The 15,755-nt window shown below is 60.8% G+C and overlaps 1 protein-coding gene across 1 annotated transcript in view; it reads left to right on the top strand.

Moving 5' to 3' along the window:
* LOC140724228 (murinoglobulin-2-like) overlaps positions 1-15,755 on the top strand; it is an 87,486-nt gene that overhangs the window by 28,039 nt on the left and 43,692 nt on the right. The window contains exons 7-10 of the mRNA XM_073038707.1: positions 7,145-7,368; positions 7,774-7,989; positions 14,781-14,896; positions 15,366-15,438. Coding sequence (XP_072894808.1) covers positions 7,145-7,368; positions 7,774-7,989; positions 14,781-14,896; positions 15,366-15,438 — 629 coding nt within the window. The remainder of the gene's footprint in view (positions 1-7,144; positions 7,369-7,773; positions 7,990-14,780; positions 14,897-15,365; positions 15,439-15,755) is intronic.

Raw genomic sequence — 15,755 nt, forward strand, 5'->3', positions numbered from 1 at the left:
CGGACCCCTCCCCCACCCACCACCCACCATGACCAATCCCCCTCTCAACCCTCGGGTGTCACGGCGTCGGACCCCTCCCCCACCACCCACCCACCCACCATGACCAATCCCCCTCTCAACCCTCGGGTGTCACGGTGTCGGACCCCTCCCCCACCACCCACCACCCACCACCCACCATGACCAATCCCCCTCTCAACCCTCGGGTGTCACGGCGTCGGACCCCTCCCCCACCACCCACCCACCACCCACCATGACCAATCCCCCTCTCAACCCTCGGGTGTCACGGCGTCGGACCCCTCCCCCACCACCCACCACCCACCATGACCAATCCCCCTCTCAACCCTCGGGTGTCACGGCGTCGGACCCCTCCCCCACCACCCACCCACCACCCACCCACCATGACCAATCCCCCTCTCAACCCTCGGGTGTCACGGTGTCGGACCCCTCCCCCACCACCCACCACCCACCATGACCAATCCCCCTCTCAACCCTCGGGTGTCACGGCGTCGGACCCCTCCCCCACCACCCACCACCCACCCACCATGACCAATCCCCCTCTCAACCCTCGGGTGTCACGGCGTCGGACCCATCCCCCACCACCCACCACCCACCACCCACCATGACCAATCCCCCTCTCAACCCTCGGGTGTCACGGCGTCGGACCCCTCCCCCACCCACCACCCACCATGACCAATCCCCCTCTCAACCCTCGGGTGTCACGGCGTCGGACCCCTCCCCCACCACCCACCACCCACCATGACCAATCCCCCTCTCAACCCTCGGGTGTCACGGTGTCGGACCCCTCCCCCACCACCCACCCACCATGACCAATCCCCCTCTCAACCCTCGGGTGTCACGGCGTCGGACCCCTCCCCCACCACCCACCACCCACCACCCACCATGACCAATCCCCCTCTCAACCCTCGGGTGTCACGGTGTCGGACCCCTCCCCCACCACCCACCACCCACCACCCACCATGACCAATCCCCCTCTCAACCCTCGGGTGTCACGGCGTCGGACCCCTCCCCCACCACCCACCACCCACCCACCATGACCAATCCCCCTCTCAACCCTCGGGTGTCACGGCGTCGGACCCCTCCCCCACCACCCACCACCCACCCACCATGACCAATCCCCCTCTCAACCCTCGGGTGTCACGGCGTCGGACCCCTCCCCCACCACCCACCACCCACCACCCACCATGACCAATCCCCCTCTCAACCCTCGGGTGTCACGGCGTCGGACCCCTCCCCCACCACCCACCACCCACCCACCATGACCAATCCCCCTCTCAACCCTCGGGTGTCACGGCGTCGGACCCCTCCCCCACCACCCACCACCCACCCACCATGACCAATCCCCCTCTCAACCCTCGGGTGTCACGGCGTCGGACCCCTCCCCCACCACCCACCACCCACCATGACCAATCCCCCTCTCAACCCTCGGGTGTCACGGTGTCGGACCCCTCCCCCACCACCCACCACCCACCACCCACCATGACCAATCCCCCTCTCAACCCTCGGGTGTCACGGTGTCGGACCCCTCCCCCACCACCCACCACCCACCACCCACCATGACCAATCCCCCTCTCAACCCTCGGGTGTCACGGCGTCGGACCCCTCCCCCACCACCCACCACCCACCACCCACCATGACCAATCCCCCTCTCAACCCTCGGGTGTCACGGCGTCGGACCCCTCCCCCACCACCCACCACCCACCCACCATGACCAATCCCCCTCTCAACCCTCGGGTGTCACGGCGTCGGACCCCTCCCCCACCACCCACCCACCATGACCAATCCCCCTCTCAACCCTCGGGTGTCACGGCGTCGGACCCCTCCCCCACCACCCACCACCCACCATGACCAATCCCCCTCTCAACCCTCGGGTGTCACGGCGTCGGACCCCTCCCCCACCACCCACCACCCACCATGACCAATCCCCCTCTCAACCCTCGGGTGTCACGGCGTCGGACTCCTCCCCCACCACCCACCACCCACCATGACCAATCCCCCTCTCAACCCTCGGGTGTCACGGTGTCGGACCCCTCCCCCACCACCCACCACCCACCACCCACCATGACCAATCCCCCTCTCAACCCTCGGGTGTCACGGCGTCGGACCCCTCCCCCACCACCCACCACCCACCACCCACCATGACCAATCCCCCTCTCAACCCTCGGGTGTCACGGCGTCGGACCCCTCCCCCACCACCCACCACCCACCACCCACCATGACCAATCCCCCTCTCAGCCCTCGGGTGTCACGGCGTCGGACCCCTCCCCCACCACCCACCCACCATGACCAATCCCCCTCTCAACCCTCGGGTGTCACGGCGTCGGACCCCTCCCCCACCACCCACCACCCACCCACCATGACCAATCCCCCTCTCAACCCTCGGGTGTCACGGCGTCGGACCCCTCCCCCACCACCCACCACCCACCCACCATGACCAATCCCCCTCTCAACCCTCGGGTGTCACGGCGTCGGACCCCTCCCCCACCACCCACCCACCCACCATGACCAATCCCCCTCTCAACCCTCGGGTGTCACGGCGTCGGACCCCTCCCCCACCACCCACCACCCACCCACCATGACCAATCCCCCTCTCAACCCTCGGGTGTCACGGCGTCGGACCCCTCCCCCACCACCCACCACCCACCATGACCAATCCCCCTCTCAACCCTCGGGTGTCACGGCGTCGGACCCCTCCCCCACCACCCACCCACCACCCACCATGACCAATCCCCCTCTCAACCCTCGGGTGTCACGGCGACGGACCCCTCCCCCCCCACCCACCACCCACCCACCATGACCAATCCCCCTCTCAACCCTCGGGTGTCACGGCGACGGACCCCTCCCCCCCCACCCACCACCCACCCACCATGACCAATCCCCCTCTCAACCCTCGGGTGTCACGGCGTCGGACCCCTCCCCCACCACCCACCACCCACCATGACCAATCCCCCTCTCAACCCTCGGGTGTCACGGCGTCGGACCCCTCCCCCACCACCCACCACCCACCCACCATGACCAATCCCCCTCTCAACCCTCGGGTGTCACGGCGTCGGACCCCTCCCCCACCACCCACCACCCACCCACCATGACCAATCCCCCTCTCAACCCTCGGGTGTCACGGCGTCGGACCCCTCCCCCACCACCCACCACCCACCACCCACCATGACCAATCCCCCTCTCAACCCTCGGGTGTCACGGCGTCGGACCCCTCCCCCACCACCCACCACCCACCACCCACCATGACCAATCCCCCTCTCAACCCTCGGGTGTCACGGCGTCGGACCCCTCCCCCACCACCACCCACCCACCATGACCAATCCCCCTCTCAACCCTCGGGTGTCACGGCGTCGGACCCCTCCCCCACCACCCACCACCCACCATGACCAATCCCCCTCTCAACCCTCGGGTGTCACGGCGTCGGACCCCTCCCCCACCACCCACCCACCCACCATGACCAATCCCCCTCTCAAACCTCGGGTGTCACGGCGTCGGACCCCTCCCCCACCACCCACCACCCACCACCCACCATGACCAATCCCCCTCTCAACCCTCGGGTGTCACGGCGTCGGACCCCTCCCCCACCACCCACCCACCCACCATGACCAATCCCCCTCTCAACCCTCGGGTGTCACGGCGTCGGACCCCTCCCCCACCACCCACCCACCCACCCACCATGACCAATCCCCCTCTCAACCCTCGGGTGTCACGGCATCGGACCCCTCCCCCACCACCCACCACCCACCATGACCAATCCCCCTCTCAACCCTCGGGTGTCACGGCGTCGGACCCCTCCCCCACCACCCACCACCCACCACCCACCATGACCAATCCCCCTCTCAACCCTCGGGTGTCACGGTGTCGGACCCCTCCCCCACCACCCACCACCCACCATGACCAATCCCCCTCTCAACCCTCGGGTGTCACGGCGTCGGACCCCTCCCCCACCACCCACCACCCACCCACCATGACCAATCCCCCTCTCAACCCTCGGGTGTCACGGCGTCGGACCCCTCCCCCACCACCCACCACCCACCATGACCAATCCCCCTCTCAACCCTCGGGTGTCACGGCGTCGGACCCCTCCCCCACCACCCACCACCCACCCACCATGACCAATCCCTCTCTCAACCCTCGGGTGTCACGGCGTCGGACCCCTCCCCCACCACCCACCACCCACCATGACCAATCCCCCTCTCAACCCTCGGGTGTCACGGCGTCGGACCCCTCCCCCACCACCCACCACCCACCCACCATGACCAATCCCCCTCTCAACCCTCGGGTGTCACGGCGTCGGACCCCTCCCTCACCACCCACCACCCACCATGACCAATCCCCCTCTCAACCCTCGGGTGTCACGGAGTCGGACCCCTCCCCCACCACCCACCACCCACCACCCACCATGACCAATCCCCCTCTCAACCCTCGGGTGTCACGGCGTCGGTCCCCTCCCCCACCAACCACCACCCACCACCCACCATGACCAATCCCCCTCTCAACCCTCGGGTGTCACGGCGTCGGACCCCTCCCCCACCACCCACCACCACCCACCCACCATGACCAATCCCCCTCTCAACCCTCGGGTGTCACGGCGTCGGACCCCTCCCCCACCACCCACCACCCACCCACCATGACCAATCCCCCTCTCAACCCTCGGGTGTCACGGCGTCGGACCCCTCCCCCACCACCCACCCACCACCCACCATGACCAATCCCCCTCTCAACCCTCGGGTGTCACGGCGTCGGACCCCTCCCCCACCACCCACCACCCACCATGACCAATCCCCCTCTCAACCCTCGGGTGTCACGGCGTCGGACCCCTCCCCCACCACCCACCACCCACCACCCACCATGACCAATCCCCCTCTCAACCCTCGGGTGTCACGGCGTCGGACCCCTCCCCCACCACCCACCACCCACCCACCATGACCAATCCCCCTCTCAACCCTCGGGTGTCACGGCGTCGGACCCCTCCCCCACCACCCACCACCCACCACCCACCATGACCAATCCCCCTCTCAACCCACGGGTGTCACGGCGTCGGACCCCTCCCCCACCACCCAACACCCACCCACCATGACCAATCCCCCTCTCAACCCTCGGGTGTCACGGCGTCGGACCCCTCCCCCACCACCCACCACCCACCCACCATGACCAATCCCCCTCTCAACCCTCGGGTGTCACGGCGTCGGACCCCTCCCCCACCACCCACCCACCACCCACCCACCATGACCAATCCCCCTCTCAACCCTCGGGTGTCACGGCGTCGGACCCCTCCCCCACCACTCACCCACCACCCACCCACCATGACCAATCCCCCTCTCAACCCTCGGGTGTCACGGCGTCGGACCCCTCCCCCACCACCCACCACCCACCCACCATGACCAATCCCCCTCTCAACCCTCGGGTGTCACGGCGTCGGACCCCTCCCCCACCACCCACCACCCACCCACCATGACCAATCCCCCTCTCAACCCTCGGGTGTCACGGCGTCGGACCCCTCCCCCACCACCCACCACCCACCACCCACCATGACCAATCCCCCTCTCAACCCTCGGGTGTCACGGCGTCGGACCCCTCCCCCACCACCCACCCACCATGACCAATCCCCCTCTCAACCCTCGGGTGTCACGGCGTCGGACCCCTCCCCCACCACCCACCACCCACCATGACCAATCCCCCTCTCAACCCTCGGGTGTCACGGCGTCGGACCCCTCCCCCACCACCCACCCACCATGACCAATCCCCCTCTCAACCCTCGGGTGTCACGGCGTCGGACCCCTCCCCCACCACCCACCACCCACCCACCATGACCAATCCCCCTCTCAACCCTCGGGTGTCACGGCGTCGGAACCCTCCCCCACCACCCACCACCCACCCACCATGACCAATCCCCCTCTCAACCCTCGGGTGTCACGGCGTCGGACCCCTCCCCCACCACCCACCACCCACCATGACCAATCCCCCTCTCAACCCTCGGGTGTCACGGCGTCGGACCCCTCCCCCACCACCCACCACCACCCACCCACCATGACCAATCCCCCTCTCAACCCTCGGGTGTCACGGCGTCGGACCCCTCCCCCACCACCCACCACCCACCATGACCAATCCCCCTCTCAACCCTCGGGTGTCACGGCGTCGGACCCCTCCCCCACCACCCACCACCCACCATGACCAATCCCCCTCTCAACCCTCGGGTGTCACGGCGTCGGACCCCTCCCCCACCACCCACCCACCACCCACCATGACCAATCCCCCTCTCAACCCTCGGGTGTCACGGCGTCGGACCCCTCCCCCACCACCCACCCACCATGACCAATCCCCCTCTCAACCCTCGGGTGTCACGGCGTCGGACCCCTCCCCCACCACCCACCACCCACCATGACCAATCCCCCTCTCAACCCTCGGGTGTCACGGCGTCGGACCCCTCCCCCACCACCCACCACCCACCATGACCAATCCCCCTCTCAACCCTCGGGTGTCACGGTGTCGGACCCCTCCCCCACCACCCACCCACCATGACCAATCCCCCTCTCAACCCTCGGGTGTCACGGCGTCGGACCCCTCCCCCACCACCCACCCACCATGACCAATCCCCCTCTCAACACTCGGGTGTCACGGCGTCGGACCCCTCCCCCACCACCCACCACCCACCCACCATGACCAATCCCCCTCTCAACCCTCGGGTGTCACGGCGTCGGACCCCTCCCCCACCACCCACCACCCACCACCCATGACCAATCCCCCTCTCAACCCTCGGGTGTCACGGCGTCGGACCCCTCCCCCACCACCCACCACCCACCCACCATGACCAATCCCCCTCTCAACCCTCGGGTGTCACGGCGTCGGACCCCTCCCCCACCACCCACCACCCACCCACCATGACCAATCCCCCTCTCAACCCTCGGGTGTCACGGCGTTGGACCCCTCCCCCACCACCCACCACCCACCCACCATGACCAATCCCCCTCTCAACCCTCGGGTGTCACGGCGTTGGACCCCTCCCCCACCACCCACCACCCACCATGACCAATCCCCCTCTCAACCCTCGGGTGTCACGGCGTCGGACCCCTCCCCCACCACCCTCCACCACCCACCCACCATGACCAATCCCCCTCTCTCCGCGCAGATGGGATGAGGCACTGGACAAGGGACCCGGACGCAGAGGAAACGGACGAGCACAACTGTTACTGGATGAGGGCTCCCTCGGCTGAGGTGGAGATGACGGCCTACGTCCTCCTCGCCCTCCTGTCCCAGCCCCACGTTAGTCCTGACGACCTGCAGCGGGCCACCACCATCGTCAACTGGCTGGTCCGGCAGAGGAACGCGTACGGGGGCTTCGCCTCCACCCAGGTGGGTGAGGGGACGGGGTGGACGAGGGGGCTGGAGGGGGGGACGGGGTGGACGAGGGGGCTGGAGGGGGGACGGGGTGAGGATTGGAGTGTGAAAGACGGTGGAGGGGTCGAGGGAGGGAGGTGTGAGTTAGGAGATGGAAAGGGAAGGGGCGATGGAAGTGGTGACCGGGGAAGGGGCGATGGAAGGGACGTTCAGAGACGTCCCCCCGGGAAGGGGAGTTGGGTTTCCCGGCCCACCGCCCCTGCGACGTTTTCCCGGGCTCTTGCTCGGCTCTCGAGGTGCCGTTGGATCGGCCGGACTCAGGGTTCCTGGTCCGTGTCCCCAGGTCGACGTCGGGGTGAGGTAGGGTGAGCAGACTGACCTCTTCTTCATCCGTGACCGTGTCTGCTTTCTCTATGCCAGGACACGGTGGTGGCTCTCCACGCTCTCTCGCTCTACGGAAGCCTGACCCACGAGTCAGACCCCCAGGGGCTGGTCACCCTGACCGGAAAGAACAAATTCCGGCGGGAAATCCGGCTGGACGCCTCCAACCAGCTGGTTCTCCAGACCGAGACGCTGCAGGACGTTCCCGGAGACTACACCGTCCTTGTCAGCGGCAGCAGCTGCCTGTTACTGCAGGCGAGTTCCCTCCGCACATCCCCTTCCTCCCTCTCAACCCCCTTCCCTCCGGCCTCCTCCTTCTCCACCCTCTCCTTTCCTTTGCTTTAACCAGCTCAGCTCAGCTCCCTGCTCTCTCCGTTCCTCCCGCGCTCGCACATTCCCTCTCCCTCTCACGCTCCCTCCAACTCCCCCCCTTCCATCTTCCTCCCCGACTGCTTCAACTGATTCCCCCCTTCCTTCGGCCTATCAAGTCTCCCCCCTCCTCCTCCCCTCCCTCGCCCTGCCTTCTTCAGTCCAACTCCCTCTCCCCTCACTCCTCCCTGGTCCTCTTCCCTCTTTCCTCCATGGACGTAGAACGCCAGAGCACAACAACAGACCCTTCGGCCCATCTAGCCCATGCCGAACCATTTAACCTGCCGACTCCCATCGACCTGCAGTGGGACCGTACCCCTCCCATCCATGCACCTAAACAAATTCCCCTTCAGTACTGAAACCGAGCACTTGCCTTGGCGGGCCACTCCGCCCTCTGTGACGAGGCTCCCGCTAACGCTCCCCACCCTCCTAACGTTCTCACCCTTCACCCCAGGGCCTCTCGTTCTGGTCCCACCGAACCTCAGTGGAAAAAAGCCTGCTTTCGTTTACCCAATCTATACCCCCCGTAAATCAAACCTCAAAGTAAATTTATTACCAGGCACCACCCCGAGGTTCAATCTCTTGCTGGCATTCTCAGTAAATCATAATTGGAATAGACACCCTAGGCAGAATGAACGAGAGACCGCAGGAACTCGGGCGTCGTTCACCCAGACAGCAAAAGACCACAATCTCTGCAAATACGAAAAGAAAGAAATGATAATCGTAAATAAATAACCAATAAATGTCAAGAACGTGAGATGAAGTGTCCTCGACACTGACTCCGTAGGTCGTTGGAACATCTCAATGACTGGGCAAGTGAAGTTATTTAGATGCATATCATATTTTTTACTGAGTTAAGTATTGTAGATAGATAGATAGATAGATAGATAGATAGATAGATACTTTATTCATCCCCATGGGGAAATTCAACTTTTTTCCAATGTCCCATACACTTGTTGTAGCAAAACTAATTACATACAATACTTAACTCAGTAAAAAATATGATATGCATCTAAATCACTATCTCAAAAAGCATTAATAATAGCTTTTAAAAAGTTCTTAAGTCCTGGCGGTAGAATTGTAAAGCCTAATGGCATTGGGGAGTATTGACCTCTTCATCCTGTCTGAGGAGCATTGCATCGATAGTAACCTGTCGCTGAAACTGCTTCTCTGTCTCTGGATGGTGCTTTGTAGAGGATGTTCAGAGTTATCCATAATTGACCGTAGCCTACTCAGCGCCCTTCGCTCAGCTACCGATGTTAAACTCTCCAGTACTTTGCCCACAACAGAGCCCGCCTTCCTTACCAGCTTATTAAGACGTGAGGCGTCCCTCTTCTTAATGCTTCCTCCCCAACACGCCACCACAAAGAAGAGGGCGCTCTCCACAACTGACCTATAGAACATCTTCAGCATCTCACTACAGACATTGAATGACGCCAACCTTCTTAGGAAGTACAGTCGACTCTGTGCCTTCCTGCACAAGGCATCTGTGTTGGCAGTCCAGTCTAGCTTCTCGTCTAACTGTACTCCCAGATATTTGTAGGTCTTAACCTGCTCCACACATTCTCCATTAATGATCACTGGCTCCATCTGAGGCCTAGATCTCCTAAAGTCCACCACCATCTCCTTGGTCTTGGTGATATTGAGACGCAGGTAGTTTGAGTTGCACCATATCACAAAGTCCTGTATCAGTTTCCTATACTCCTCCTCCTGTCCATTCCTGACACACCCCACTATGGCCGTGTCATCAGCGAACTTCTGCACATGGCAGGACTCCGAGTTATATTGGAAGTCTGATGTGTACAGGGTGAACAGGACCGGAGAGAGTACGGTTCCCTGCGGCGCCCCTGTGCTGCTGACCACCGTGTCAGACCTACAGTCTCCCAACCGCACATACTGAGGTCTATCTGTCAAGTAGTCCACTATCCAATCCACCATGTGAGAGTCTACTCCCATCTCCGTTAGTTTGTGCCTTAAGATCTTGGGCTGGATTAGTTTTGCTACAACAAGTGTATGGGACATTGGAAAAAAGTTGAATTTCCCCATGGGGATGAATAAAGTATCTATCTATCTATCTATCTATCTATCATAACTGTCCCTGAACCTGGTGGTGTGGGTCCTGAGGCTCCTGTACCTCCTTCCTGATGGTTGAGGAGTGATAACTGTCTCTGAACCTGGTGGTGTGGGTCCTGAGGCTCCTGTACCTCCTTCCTGATGGTTGAGGGGTGATAACTGTCCCTGAACCTGGTGGTGTGGGTCCCAAGGCTCCTGTACCTCCTTCCTGATGGTTGAGGGGTGATAACTGTCCCTGAACCTGGTGGTGTGGGTCCTGAGGCTCCTGTACCTCCTTCCTGATGGTTGAGGGGTAATAACTGTCCCTGAATCTGGTGGTGTGGGTCCTGAGGCTCCTGTACCTCATTCCTGATGGTTGAGGGGTGATAACTGTCCCTGAACCTGGTGGTGTGGGTCCTGGGGCTCCTGTACCTCCTTCCTGATGGTTGAGGAGTAATCTGTCCCTGAACCTGGTGGTGTGGGTCCTGAGGCTCCTGTACCTCCTTCCTGATGGTTGAGGGGTAACAACTGTTCCTGAACCTGGTGGTGTGGGTCCTGAGGCTCCTGTACTTCCTTCCTGATGGTTGAGGAGTGATAACCGTCCCTGAACCTGGTGGTGTGGGTCCTGAGGCTCCTGTACTTCCTTCCTGATGGCTGAGGGGTAATAACTGTCCCTGAACCTGGTGGTGTGGGTCCTGGGGCTCCTCTACCTCCTTCCTGATGGTTGAGGAGTAATAACTGTCCCTGAACCTGGTGGTGTGGGTCCTGGGGCTCCTGTACCTCCTTCCTGATGGCAGCAGTGAGAAGAGGGCGTGTCCTGGGTGGTGGGGGTCCTGTTTTGTGTCCCTGTTGTCAAGTCTCCCGCAGTCTCCTACGCTCCAGGGAATATCGTCCTGACCTATTCAATCTTTCCCTGTAACTGAGGCTTCCAGACCCAGCAACACCCTGGTAAACCTTCTCTGCACTCTTTCAACCTTATTTGTTTCTCTCCTGACTCGCACTGTCAGTATAACCATATAACCATTACAGCACGGAAACAGGCCATCTCGGCCCTTCTAGTCCGTGCCGAACGCTTACTCTCACCTAGTCCCACCGACCCGCACTCAGCCCATAACCCTCCATTCCTTTCCTGTCCATATACCTATCCAATTTTACTTTAAATGACAATACCGAACCTGCCTCCACCACTTCTACTGGAAGCTCGTTCCACACAGCTACCACTCTCCGAGTAAGGAAGCTCCCCTTCGTGTTACCCCTAAACTTTTGCCCCCTAACTCTCAACTCATGTCCTCTTGTTTGAATCTCCCCTACTCTCAATGGAAGAAGCCCATCCACGTCAACTCTATCTATCCCCCTCATAATTTTAAATACCTCGATCAAGTCCCCCCTCAACCTTCTACGCTCCAAAGAATAAAAACCTAACTTGTTCAACCTTTCCCTGTAACTGAGGTGCTGAAACCCAGGTAACATTCTAGTAAATCTCCTCTGTACTCTCTCTATTTTGTTGACATCTTTCCTATAATTCGGTGACCAGAACTGTACACAATACTCCAAATTCGGCCTCACCAATGCCTTGTACAATTTTAACGTTACATCCCAACTCCTGTACTCAATGCTCTGATTTGTGAAGGCCAATGTCCCCAAAAGCTCTCTCTACGACCCGATCTCCCTGTGACGTCACTTTCGATGGATGATGGGCCGGTATTCCCAGATCCCTTTGTCCTGCCAGACTCCTCAGTGCCCTCCCCGTTCACGGTGTGAGACCCACCCTGGTTGTCCCTACCGAAGTACAACACCTCACCCTTGTCTGCATTAAATTCCATCTGACGTTTTTCAGCCCATTTTTCCAGCTGGTCCAGACCCCACCGCGAGCTACGATCGTCCTCCTCGCTGTCGGCTACACTCCCGCTCTTGGTGTCCATCCGCAAACGTTCTGATCCAGTTAACCCCGTCATCACCCAGATCACTGATATCGATGACGAACAACAACGGACCCAGGACCGATCCCTGCGGGACTCCACCAGTCACAGGCCCCCAGTCGGAGAGACGACCGTCTACCGCCCCTCTCCGGCTTCTCCCACAGAGCCGATGTCTAACCCGATTTAGTACCTCATCCTGACCGCCCGGCGACTGGACCTTCCCGACAAAACTCCCGTGTGAGACCTTGGTCAAATTCCTTTGCTCAAGTCCATGTAGACAACATCCACTGCCTCGCCTTCTTCCACTTCCCTGGAAACGTTCTCAAAAGCTCTAAAAGATTAGTTGGACATGACCTACCATGCACGAAACCATGCTGACTATCCTTAATCAGCCCCTGTCTGTCCAAATATTTATACATCAAGTCCCGTAGAGCAGCTCTCCAATAACTTTCCCATCGCCTATAATTTACTTTTAGACAGCAACTCACACAAAATGCTGGTGGAACACAGCAGGCCAGGCAGCATCTATAGGGAGAAGCGCTGTCGACGTTTCGGGCCGAGGCCCTTCGTCGGGACTAACTGAAAGGAAAGATAGTAAGAGATTTGAAAGTAGTGAGGGGAGGGGGGAATACGAAATGATAGGAGAAGACCGGAGGGGGTGGGGTGAAGCTAAAACCTGGAAAGGTGATTGGCGAAAGTGATACCGAGCTGGAGAAGGGAAAGGATCATGGGACGGGAGGTCTCGGGAGAAAGAAAGGGGGAGGGGGGGAGCACCAGAGGGAGATGGAGAACAGGCAAACAACTAAATATGTCAGGGATGGGGTAAGAAGGGGAGGAGGGGCATTAACGGAAGTTTGAGAAGTTATTTTTAGACCTTTTTTAACACTTGTTATTCTCCAATCCTCCGGTACCTCAACTCTCACCAAGGATGATTTAATTATCTCGGCTAGGGCCCTGGAAATTTCTACACTTGCCTCCTGTAGGGTCCGAGGGAACACCTTGTCAAGCATTTGCCTCAACACCTCAAACACCTCCTCCTCTACCACGCGCACAGAGAGGCTCACCAACGCCTTTCACAGCTTCAACGTCCCACCTCCTCGACTCTATACTTTGAAGATTTAAGCTTCCCATCATCCCAACTCCCTCCTCTCCCTTTTCCACCGACCCTACTCCTTCCCTGTGCCCGTCCTCCCTCTGCAACAGACCTGAGGGTTCACGCGTCGGGGGGAGTGGCTGTTGCGATCGTGGGGAGGAAAGGCCTGGCGGGGGGCACCTCCTACCCTCCGGCCTCGCTGCGAGGCAGCTGGTGACGGCTGTTGGGGCACAAGAAGAAGGTGGGGTGAGTGGGATGAGTGAGCCAGGAGGGAGAGCAGAGGGGCAGAGTGGCGGGTTGGAGGCGGGGGGAAATGGAGGATGGAGGGATTGAGTGAACGGTAGGGAGTGTAGAATGGAGGGAACAAGAGTTGGATCAATGGGCTGAGGGGAGGAAAGGAGGAGGGTGAAGGAGGGTAGGCAAGGGGGAGGTAGAAAGAGGGAAGAGAGGGGACGGAGCAAGCTTGCAGGAGGAATAGTAGGATGGAGTGAGGGCAAAGGGAGGAGAGCAGAATGGCAGGACAGTTGGGAGAGGGATGGAGGAAGGAGTAGAGAGATAGGAGTGAGAGAGGGGACACAGAGAGAGGTGGGGAGAACATGACGGAGGGGAGAGAGGGAGGCAACAGAGATAGAGGAAGGGGAGGGGGAGGGGCTGGGAGAGGGATGGAGGATGGGGTTAGAGGAACGGGGTGAGGGAGGGGATACAGAGAGAGGGGGAAAGGGAGGGAGGAGATAAAGAGACGAGGGTGAGGGAGAGGACAGGGAGAGGTGGAGGAGACACCAAGATGGAGGGGAGAGGGAGGGAGGGAGGAGAGAAAGAGACGAGGGTGAGCAAAGGGACAAAGAGTGAGGGAGGCGAGGACGGAGGGAAATGAGGGAAGGAAGCAACAGAGAGGGACCGGGGGAGGGAAGGGGATGGAGTGATGAGTGTGAGGGAGGGAGGGAGGGGACAGCAGGAAGGAGGGAAGGAAAGGAGGGAGGAAGGGAGAGATGAGGGAGGGGAGAGGGATGGAGAGGACAGAAGGAGGGAACGAGGAAGGGAATAGTGAGGGAGGGGATAGAGAAGGAACAGCAGAACAGAGGAGAGAGGGAGGGAGGGATGAAGGGGATAGAGAGATATACGGTTCGGAAGGGACCAGGGTGAGCAGGAAGGAGAGGGCGGGATAAAGGGGGATGGGAGAGGAAGAGGGAATGAGGGAGGGAATAGTGAGGGAGGGGATAGAGAGAAGGAACAGTAGAACAGAGGAGCGAGGGAGGGAGGGATGAAGGGGATAGAGAGATATACGGTTCGGAAGGGACCAGGGTGAGCAGGAAGGAGAGGGCGGGATACAGGGGGATGGGAGAGGAAGAGGGAATGAGGGAGGGAATAGTGAGGGAGGGGATAGAGAGAAGGAACAGTAGAACGGAGGAGAGAGGGAGGGAGGGATGAAGGGGATAGAGAGATATACGGTTCGGAAGGGACCAGGGTGAGGAGGAAGGAGAGGGCGGGATACAGGGGGATGGGAGAGGAAGAGGGAATGAGGGAGGGACAGGACGCAGGGAGGAGAGATGGTGGCATGGGGGACCCACCTGTACCGTGCGGTAACTGTCCCTGCTCTCACTCCGTCCCCTCAGACCACACTGCGGTACAACGTCCTCCCCAAACTTCGCGACTCTGCCTTCCAGCTCTCGGCCGAGATGCAGGGCTCTGCTCACAACCCCGACAAGGGCACCGTCATCGTTGATGTGAAGTGAGTGCGGGACAGGTCCCAAGGGGGAACGGGGAGGAAGGTGAGGGTGCAGGGGACCCCATTCCCATCTCGATGAGTGGGATCTGTGTGGGAGAGGATCGGTGTTGTGATTGGAGAGTGGTTTCACTCGATCCCAACCGTGTGTCCCTGGGAGTGATTCCCAGGATCCGGTCTGTGTCCCTGGGAATGGTTTCACTCGATCCCAACCGTGTGTCCCTGGGAGTGATTCCCGAGATCTGGTCCATGTCCCTGGGAATGGTTTCACTCGATCCCAACCGTGTGTCCCTGGGTGTGATTCCCAGGATCCGGTCTGTGTCCCTGGGAATGGTTTCACTCGATCCCAACCGTGTGTCCCTGTTTCTGGATTCCCCCGATCCCAGTGGCATTTGCTGGGTGCGAGTCCGGGGAAAATAAACCCTCTGTGTTTTCCTCTCTCACCGCGGCTGCTTTCCGTCCGTCTCTCCCTTAGGTACGTTGGGCCTCGTAACGTCTCCAACATGGTCATCGTGGATGTGAAGATGCTGTCCGGCTACACTGCTCAGGTGAAGAGAGGGTTTTCTCCACCTGCTCCTGGCCATGGCTGAGGATTAGGGAGGGAGGGCGGTGAACCGGCCTTGCTGAACTCTCCCCACCCCCGTGAACTAGGTTTTGTCTATCAGGGGGTTTATTTGTAAAACCCCACCCCCACCATCCCCATCACGAACCCCAAGCCGCCCCTAACTTCGAAACACCAGCGTTTCTGACCTGCAGCATCTCGCGTGTTTCTTCGGGTTTCCCGCACCCGACGTCACGCGGTGGCGTCTCCAGTCCCGGTTTGCCGAGGTCGCGGCGGGCAGACGTAACGCCACAGCGACGTTTT

This window comes from Hemitrygon akajei, unplaced genomic scaffold (assembly GCF_048418815.1).
Source record: "Hemitrygon akajei unplaced genomic scaffold, sHemAka1.3 Scf000174, whole genome shotgun sequence".
Taxonomy (NCBI): Eukaryota; Metazoa; Chordata; class Chondrichthyes; order Myliobatiformes; family Dasyatidae; genus Hemitrygon; species Hemitrygon akajei.